Genomic DNA, 9,716 nt, shown 5'->3' with positions numbered 1-9,716 from the left:
TAGAAACCGCATGATATTTTCTCCCGCTTGCACTAATCCTGCTGCCCTAGTTCATGAGGGGTGTTTTCCTGAACACACTATAGGAGAGACTGCTCAAAAATTTGTCTCTGTTTGTTCCACAGCAGGTAACTGTGAAAGTTGGGGGGGGAGGAGCATAGAAGAAATATATATATATATATGTATGTATATGTATGTATGCCACAAATACACGGAAAAAAAGGACCTAAGAAAAAAGAATTCCTCAAAAGAAATAAAATAAAACGAGGTTTCATGGGGGAAAAAATGGGGGAAGGATAGAAAAGAAGTAACGCCTGAGCCCGTGGGTGAAAGCCGGCGGCAGGTCTGCGCGGTGGGCCGCCGGGGAGGCGCGCGCGGGCGCAGGGCGCCGCGGAGAGCCCGCGAGGTGCGCGGCAGCCCCGAGGGCGCGGCGCTGCGGCGGGAGGCTGGGGGCAGCCGGGGGGTCGGCAGAAGGGCTGACACGGGTCTGGCTGGAGGCGCAGATATCCCCGGGGAGGGAGCGGGCAGAGCCGGGGGCTTTCGCCCAGAGCCGAGAAAGCAGAGCGCGGCTGCAGCTCTCCGCGGACGGGCCGAGGCATTTCGGAAGAGCAGCGAGAAGCCACGCTGCCGGCCCCAAGCCCCGGCGGCTGCCTCCCGGCGGGCCGCCCGCCGCAGCGCCGCGACGGCGCGCCCGGCCCGCGCAGCGCCGCGCTCCGCGGCCCCAGCCCCGCGCAAGGCCGGAGACCCTTCCTCCCCGCAACGCGGTGGCGGGGATCAGTGGCGCGTCTGAGCCTCACGTCGGGCAGCAGGTTGCCGCAAGCGCCCCGACGCCGCGCCGGCAGAGGCGCCGCTTTGCGCGTGGCGGGCGCGGCCTGGGCTCCGCAGCGCGGGGCTCGCACGGGCACCCGAGGCGAGGGCCGAAATTAAGCTCTCCCGCCTGCGCGGCCGCCGGCACACATTGCTGCGCGGCGCTGAAGCGCGGCACGGCGGCCCCGGGCGCGCAGCCGGCGCGCAGGTCCGCGGCGCGCGTCCGCGCCCTCCCCGCGGTAGCTGCCGCGCGGCTGCGGGCAGATGCAAAGGCCCCGGCTTTGCCCTGGCTTTACAGGGCTTCGGCAAAGAGCCGTCCCCGAGCGTGGGGTTCCGCGTCCCCGTCCGCCCCCCCAGCGCGGACGGCTCGCACAACTCACGCGTTAGCGCAGAGGGCAGAAACGCCACTCCGCGCCCTCCCGCCCCCCGCGGCGTCGTGCCGAGCYTCGGAGCCTGCATGAAAACACAAGGGTTACTGGCGACACAGTTTAAGGTAGATTTCATATTTATTTAAATATTTATCAAGTACTCAAAAATGTATTACACTTGAGCATACAAAATGAATCCAGTTTCTAATCAGGATGATTGAAATCCTTGTGTTAGACTTTTACTCTTTTTTATTTTCTCTCTACTGTCGAAATGGTTTGTCTCTATAGCTGAGCTTGCTCAGGGTGGGCTGAGATGGTGAGGAGGGAGGGAAAAAAAGGTTGTGTTAAGAAAACATTAGGCTTTGGAGTAACTGTCATGCAAACCAACTCGTCTTTGTCAAACTAAAAATCTCTGTATATTCCAGTTGTTAGGTTTTTTGTTTTTTTGTTTTTTTGTTTTTTTTTAAGCGAACCTTTGTCTTGTGCTGGCCTGGAGCACTAGGGAACACTTGGCTTGGAGGAAAAACAACCCTTTTCTATGTTTTTTTTTTTTTTCTCCTTTCTACTTTTCCCCAAGAAATCGCCCACCTTTCTAGCTTTCACCACCCCCTCCCCTGCAAATTAAAAAAGGAAGAAAAGAGGGAGTGAAGAGAGGGAAGTTGACAGAAAATAAGGAACACCAATCGTGCAATTTCACAGCAATATCCCCTCAACCCTATTCCTCCTGCAGCATTTTTCCATCGTTTTGACAGCAGACACTGATAAATAATGGTCATACTTGACTTGTTAAGCAAAAAGCGTCCCTTTTATCAGGAGCTTATACTTAAAGTACAGGTCACTTCAACAATCTCAACAACGAGGCTTTGGTATACAGCRCTTTCTTTTTATTATTATTTTTAAAAAATAATAGAACTCAGCAAAAAGCCTGAGCTCCCAGTTCTTTAGATGTCTTAACATTATGTCAGATCATGCCTAGAGTAATATCACTTTTAAGGGCAAGGGATGAGGGGGCGAAAGAGAGCTTCTAATGTTATCAATTGAAAGCTAAGGCATCAAACTAGCCCTGATACAGTTGTTGAAACTGAAATTTACAAGCTGGTCGTTAATACTTGCAATAAAATATCACACTGATTTTATTTAATAACGACCTGCTTTGCATGCAATATTTTATTTCAGGTATTTTAGCTGCTAACTTGTAAATATTTAAAAGAGGGAACTTTGTTCATTATTTAATATTAATATTATTATTATTATTTTCTCTATTCCAAACGCTTATTTAGTGAAATAGTCCTGAAGATATAATAATTCTACATATGGCGCTTTTATTTCACATAATATTTAGGAAAAAAAGGACAAAAACGACATAGAATTAGACATATAATTCAAAGACCACGGTACAACCTTTTCTTTTTTTCTTTTTTCTTTTTTCTTTTTTCTTTTTTCTTTTACTTCAGCAAACAAAAAAATAGAGTCAAATGACATGAAAAGTGGCAAGTCTTCCGATAATAAATAATAAATTACTTTATAATTTTGCAATGCAAGAGCAAACAAATAGGGTGGATTTTTTCTTTTTTTCTTTTTCTTTTTTTCTTTTTTCTCTTTATTTCTAGAGAGAGAGAAAGAGAGAGAGAGGGAGAGAGAGAGAGAGAGAGAGAGAGAGAGAGAGAGAGAGAGAGAGAAACAGTCGTTTTAACCAATGACTATACACATCTCTGGGGGAGGGGACGGTTCTTGGACGGACACATTTCAAACACAATCCCGAGACGCTTTGTGGCAAAATAGAGGTATACCTTGTTGCAATGCTTTTATAAATTGGTTCTTAAAGAGGAATTCAAAAACCTATTTTTAATCACTTCAGACTCAATAGAGGATGGATCTCAACCAAACAAAAATCAAAACCCCGCTACAGTACMTGCTATAAGAGACCCAGGAAACAACGCCTTGTTAAGAGTCAACCAAAAAAAACCCATTGCAAACCAATGCAGCTCCACCTTCCTGCAATGAATCTTTCAACAATGCGGGGCTAAATCGTCTCTTTCCAGATGATGGAAAAACTACTGGAGCTCCTTTTGGCAAGGCAATGACCAATACAGAAACAGCACCATTCGGATTAGGATGGACTAGATAGAAAGTCCTCTACCTTGGTTTCTCTCTAAGACGTACAGTCAACTGAAAATAATTTATTCACTTTTTTTTTGAGATCCACGAGTACAAATCATCTACGTTTTGAAAACGTCTTTTCCATCCTCCTCTGATCATTGAATAGCGTGGGTTTTTGTTTTTGTTTTATATTTATTCTAGTAAGATCCCATGATTGTCTTCACAGTGTTGCTACCATATTACCTTGTCACTTCAAACAAGACTCCGTTCATTTCATGGAGCGGTTCTTTGCTAGGCTCGTTACAGGGCTGTTAAATAATTTTCCCCCTAAATTTCGGAGTCCCAGCGTGATCACTTTCCCACTCTCTCCAACAGGGGTGAGGGTAAGGGCAGAAACAACAACAACAGAAATCTGAATGAATGTTCCTCATGCCTCAATAGGACTGGCTACCATGCTGTTGGGTGTATCTGGGAGCTGAGAGGACATTGATGCTACTTCACTTCCAGTAGAATTGGAACCAGGTCCTCCTTCTGAAAAATTAACCTGCGAAAAAAAAAAAAAAAAAAGAAAAAGAAGAAGAAGAGGAAAAATAAGAAAAAGTATTGTTACAACTGTAACAATCAAAGAAAAGTAGCAGGCAAGGCAAAGAAGATTGCAAAAATAAATACACAGGCATGCAGCTGAATGGCCTGATGCATCTCAACAGGAGGCTGTGTGACTGTTGCTTTATTTAGTTTCCCCACTGACTTCATTGGAATCTTCCTTAGGCCTTCAGTCAAATAACTGAAGAAAGCAGATTAGGGGGAAAAAAGGTAGAAAAATCAAGTAAATAATCAAACAAACATTTTAATGAGGCCTCTTCCATGTCTTGCAACAGTGGCAATCCCAACAGGATGTTCTAGTCAATTATTTAGAAGCTCATGTGTTTTCTGACATGAGACTGCAAGGTTACTTTTTCCCCTTTTTGTGCACATAAAACACTAAACCTGAGGAGAGATACCTTCCTTTAAACAAACCATCCTTTCAGTCCAAATGTACTTTGGAAGGAGTGGCATCTCTTTCTAATGAGAGTCAGTTGAATAAAAAAAGGTGATGCTTTTCCATCCTACCATGCCCCACAGCTCCCATTAGTCTGGGCTCAGCCTTGAGAAGAGAGATCTGAAGGGGGAAGCCTGGCTAATCCACACGCAATTCCTTGGCACCTATTTAGTTGGTCGATCCCGTGATTAAGGCCCTTTCCAGATTAGAGACGTGCAAACAGCACCTTGAATAGTTGCTGAGCTATCTGTTCTGTCCACAGTTCTTTAACTATTTGTCTATATGAGGTCCCAAATATGTCAATATCCATCTGTCTATCCATATGCATGTGTGTATTTGGGATATCCACCTTCAATTCTGCTTTTAAACCTACTCTTTAGAAAACACTGCATCAAAGCTTTTAGTCTCCTGGTTTGTTAAGGCACAATAAGTAAGGCAGCCAAAGGAGATCAGTTTTTCTCGAGTCCGCCTGACAGCTTGATTAAAGCGGGAAAAACAGTGGCTGCTCTAGAGGAAAGATGCTGCAAGCAGTCCTGCTGCTGTGCTCCAGAGCATGTGAGTGAGCCCGGCGTGCTGGGGCGGGRCGGGGGGAGCACTCTGCAGCCTACAGCTGGGGGGTGGGGAGGAGAATCCTGGAAAAGAGTGGGATACTAAGCTGAAATGGTCTGAAAACATCTTTTGATAGAGCTACAAAACTTTACTTTGTAYCAATTCATGTTGATGAAAAACACCCAACCGATCAAAAAATGATCTATATATTAATGTTGCATCATTAGTTATTATTTTGAATCACTGAAAAACCATACACAACGTACCTTATTATTTTAAAGATCTGGTTTTAACACACTTAGGCCAGGAAATTGAGTTAAGGTTGAACTTCTGTCCTTAATTCACCTTGTTGGGCCTAAGTATTGCAGATGATATGGTCCCATATGAGCTGCCAAATGACGTAGGCATAAGGAAGTGAGTTAAGAACAGAATTTATTCTAAAAATGTCTGCTTTCTTTTGGCTTAAGGCAGTTCATCATATTGTTTGGCTTTTGCATGTGACTACACACTAACAATTCCCTTTCTGAAGCACAACATATATATGTCAGTTTTATATTTATGTATATATAGTCTACATATATATACATATATGTGTGTATATATCTGTATCTATATCTACACAATGTTATATCCAGAGGTACATGCGTAAAACAAGGATTTCAACGATTTAATTAAACTATTCATGTTTGTGTGAGAAGACAAGGACACAGGTTACAGGACACAGGTTGACATTGCAATCACATATTTAAAAATCTATCCTATATTTTAAAGCTGTAATTGTCGGATGGGGTCGAATTTTAGAAATGCTTTCGTGAATATATATAAAATTAAAAGATCCATGACAAAATTTTTTATTCTCTGGATAGAGATGCTTTCAGTTTTCAGGAGCTGAATTCGTTTCAGACTTGGGTCAGGCCTTATCCAGATTCCACTTAAATCAACAAGAACTCTGCTGTTGACTGCGGTAGGWTTTGTATCGAGCCCTACTAAATCAGTTGAATTCGCTGCATTTACACATTGTCGTAATGCCCACCTCGTACTCTCAGGAAAACTCGGCTAGTCTGAATTGCTTCATCTCTCTGAGGGCATCCGTCAGCTTTAGAGAATCCCCAGTGGCTCTGCCCCCGGGTAGACACTGGCCTATTCAGGCTGGGAACTGACACTTACTAGTTGCTGAAAAGCAGGTTGATCTATGTCACTCTGCAATGCGAAGTCACTCAGTACTTTCCAAGGCGGCTGGTAACTCTGCACCTCCACTGGGTTCGCCTGTAAACCACCATCATGTCTCTCAGGACTAGCAGCCACCATCGGAGTTCCTGTCATCCCTTGGATATTCTGTAAACAGCCCAGCAAAAGATGTTAATGAGCTTGGTTAACTTTATTGTATATAAGCGCTGAGTCAATAAACTGCTTTCTATCTTATCTATACAGTCACTTGTATTTGYTTTGTTAATCTGCTGTGAATGTCTTACTCTTTTCTGTTCTAGGTCAGCCTGTTTCTACCCGCTGCATTTATCACTGTGGAAGTTTACTTTTTTCCCTTTAATCCTCGTATTTTTCTCAAGGCATTAAAAAAAAAAAAAAAANAAAAGAAAAAAGAAAAAGAAAAGGGCGAGGGTGAAAAAGACTTCTTAAGCATGAGCACTCTATCTTGGCTGCCGGCGCACGGCTCGGTACAAGAAATGGTTAATCATGCCGCCTCTCTATCTTGCATCCAGGCTGGTTTTGTTCTGCGTGACCTTAACTGGATCATATATCCACTGTACGGTAAACCTGGGGTACGTTAGTACCGCTCTCTTTCAAAAAAGAAAAACATACGGAAAAAAGAAAACCTCAGCCCTCCCAGTATGCCCTGTGGTACGGCCACTGTGTACAAAATAACTCCAAGCCTCGACGAATATATTGTTCAGGCGAGTTAATAACATCGTGTTTTATTGCATTCCAACAGGGTAAAATGAAACTCCTTAAATTCCACTTAACTAGGCAGCCTTATGAATTAATAGTCATTCCCAGGTCAGTCAATATACAGAGGGAGAATAACAGACTCTTCTTCAAGCGGGCTAAAAACAACAGAAAAAAAAAGTTGGTTTAAAATGGAGACAGCCAGGTTGTTATGCTGAATCCAGTGCTCTCTGCTTATTTGTGCCACGCGCGAATACCCACGACAAGAATTCAATATTTCTAGGCGACAACTATACATAAATAATCTCTACGCACGATGATAAATCCAAACCTTTCTATCGCATTCCTCTTTTTCTACAGTACGTGCACTGACAGACACACACATACAGATTACAGGATATAAAGCGCTAAGAAAAAACATCAGATTTCACTTTTACTCCTGGGTTTTATTTCTGGGTTTACTCCTGTGTAAAACCATTGAAGAGAGCGAATGCGTCTTTTTCCCCTCAAGGAGTCCTTTGCATTTGCAATATAAATATTACAAGGCTAGGCTTATTACATCCCCAAAGCTCTGCAGGGCACAATGCATGCTGCAGAGAAGTTAGTCTAATCCACACCGACTCCTCAGCCCCACAGAAAGACATGTGTTCGCTTGAGCCGCCTATATCGGCTTCTCGCTGTGGTCTGCTTTAATTGCACCGATAACAGAACAAACAGATAATATTTAAGCTGTATTATGTTGTTTGTTTTAGCGGAGCTCCCACAAAATCAAAAGCGTCAAACCTGCCCCCAAAGGTTGGCCAGGCTGGACTTAGCCTACGCGTTTCTCCTTCGGGARGGAAGGCTGCGTACGGGTCAGAGGCTGAAGCCACTTACAGTTTTGTCATTGGGTTGCTGTTGCTGAAGTTGCTTCATCATAATGCTCCTTTTTTTGTCCTTGCATCGCTTGTTTTGAAACCAAACCCTGATGACCCTCGGGCTGAGGCCAGTCATTTCTACCAGTTGCTCTTTCATGAGCGCGTCAGGTCTGGGGTTGGCAGCGTAGCAGGTCCTCAAGGTGTGAAGCTGTTTTTCATTAAGGACAGTCCGGACTCGGGTGGTCTTCTCGGGCTGCTTGTGGACGTGGGGTCGCAGAGCTGGCTGTCTGGCAGAGATAGGTTCTGCTGTAAGGGAAGGGCAAGGAAGGAACAGGATCCCCATAAGTAGGAGGCAGGGAGTCTGCAGAGGCTCTGAATTTAAGCGAGTGGTTAAGAGGAGGCAGTTGGGGGGGGAGGGAGATGATGAACCCTCTTGCAAAGGCTATCAAGCAGTCAGCTCCATCGGAGCTCCTGCAGCCTCCTCTTCTTTATGCGCCAGTGGAGTGACAGGGCTGACATTTCTGACTTCAGAGATAATTAATTTACAAAAACAAACCACCCCCCAAAAGAAAACCCTTAATGACAGAAGCTTGAACCTGTATGAGCTTTGACAGGGGAGGGAGAGATCACTGAAGTGTGCATGCGCTAGAAAAAGAGGGGGAGGAATTTGTGTACTTATTTCATGACAAATCACCAAAACAGATTTTTGGCCGGAAAATTAATAAAAAGAATACTTTTAAAATTAATCTTAATTCGAGTCTGTTTCCTGCATGCTGCATCTAATTCAGTTTTGCTAGAGGCTACAATAACGTGCAACAGCTTCCAGCAGTCTGATGCTTCCAAAAAAAAAAAAAAAAAAAAAAAAAAAAAAAAAAAAAAAAAAAAAAAAAAAAAAAGCCAGAAAGACCCAATTCACAACCCGTGATCGTGGTAGAAAATCTCGTGAGACATCTATATCCGAGATCTCGGAAGGCAGAGGTCTATTTTAGAAAGCGAAGGTGCCAGGTGAATGTGTGTCAACTTTTGATGAACACTTAAAAAATATGAATGTTTAGCCAATTTTTTAAAGGGGAAGCAAGCCTAGCAACTCATGGAAATCCTCAAGCAATGCAAATCAACGGGCAAWGTCACATCAAGAGCTAAATATATTCGTGTGATTCTGCTGTTYTTCAGTGTATTAGGGAGCTATAGCTATCTAGATGTAATTTGACCCAGTCAAGGGAAAAATAAAAACACAGCTTTTTTTTTTTTCCTTAAAGCTTGACTGACTAATATTCAAAGGTGTTCAGTTTTGTACAGTTGGGTCTTGACTTCTCTAATAATAAGTTTTATRAAGACAATAAGAATGCTTCAGATATTAGAAGTGTTGTACCTGCAGACACATATGCCTTTCTGAGACGTGCACAAACACGCTGCTGGGAGCATGCACAATCTCTCTAAAATTCTGTACCGATCAACTACGTGATTTTTTGCTGTACAAAGATACGCTACTTGAAAGTAGCTCAGAAGCGATAAACGTGCCCGTTTAAACATGGCTGTGTTTGTAAATAACTTTTCTAGTTACAGTTACTTGCACAGCAATATTCGCTGCCATCCTTGTTTTGTCTAAGCTTATCTGCCTGTGAGAAACGTGCTTTTCCCTAAAGCTAAACCTCTCTGAGCATCTAACGCACATGTCGAGAACTAAAAGTGTAAGTAGACTTATAAGGTGGGTCGAGTTTGAAGTAACAATGCTGAGTTTTAAGAAGCAATTCTCATCAAATCACACAATACGTTTCAAGAAGGCAGAGTCGCTTTAAAAGGCAATTACTGAAGATTAGCTTGTTGACAGTTTTAAATTACAGCCTGAGTGCTCGCCTGTAGTTATGAAGTCTATCTCTTTTCGGACCCCGCTTCCACCAGTGCTTAAAACAGCTTTTCCACACGCTCCGCGGAGCTGAATGACAACGGATCTGGCTTCCAGCCCTCCCGGGTTCCGAGGGGGAAACTGAGGCACCCTGCGCCCTGCTGGGGGGGGCACGCGGGTCTCGGCAGGACCCCGCGCCGCCGGCCAGCGCCGTGCGCCCAGCTCAGCCGCGGCGTGGGATGCGCGCACCC

The 9,716-nt window shown here is 44.1% G+C and overlaps 1 protein-coding gene across 4 annotated transcripts in view; it reads right to left on the bottom strand.

Moving 5' to 3' along the window:
• Positions 1 to 2,609: 2,609 nt before the first annotated feature.
• Positions 2,610 to 9,716, bottom strand: part of ISL1 (ISL LIM homeobox 1) — an 11,770-nt gene continuing 4,663 nt past the window's right edge. The window contains exons 4-6 of one of the 4 annotated variants that reach the window (XM_085326413.1): positions 7,639 to 7,925; positions 6,028 to 6,195; positions 2,610 to 3,816 (exon numbers count right to left, since the gene is read on the bottom strand). In XM_085326413.1, the coding sequence (XP_085182539.1) occupies positions 3,700 to 3,816; positions 6,028 to 6,195; positions 7,639 to 7,925 (572 nt within the window). In that variant the 3' untranslated portion in view covers positions 2,610 to 3,699. Of the gene's footprint in view, positions 3,817 to 5,200; positions 5,249 to 6,023; positions 6,196 to 7,638; positions 7,926 to 9,716 lie in introns of those variants that run through there. The other 3 variants (XM_085326414.1, XM_085326417.1, XM_085326416.1) reach the window with 3 other exon arrangements.

This window comes from Rhea americana, unplaced genomic scaffold (assembly GCF_003343005.1).
Source record: "Rhea americana isolate MKP2758 unplaced genomic scaffold, rheAme1 scaffold_13, whole genome shotgun sequence".
In the NCBI taxonomy this organism is placed as follows: domain Eukaryota; kingdom Metazoa; phylum Chordata; class Aves; order Rheiformes; family Rheidae; genus Rhea; species Rhea americana.
The sequence above is the reverse complement of the archived record's forward strand: the minus strand, read 5'-3'. Positions and strand labels throughout refer to the sequence as shown.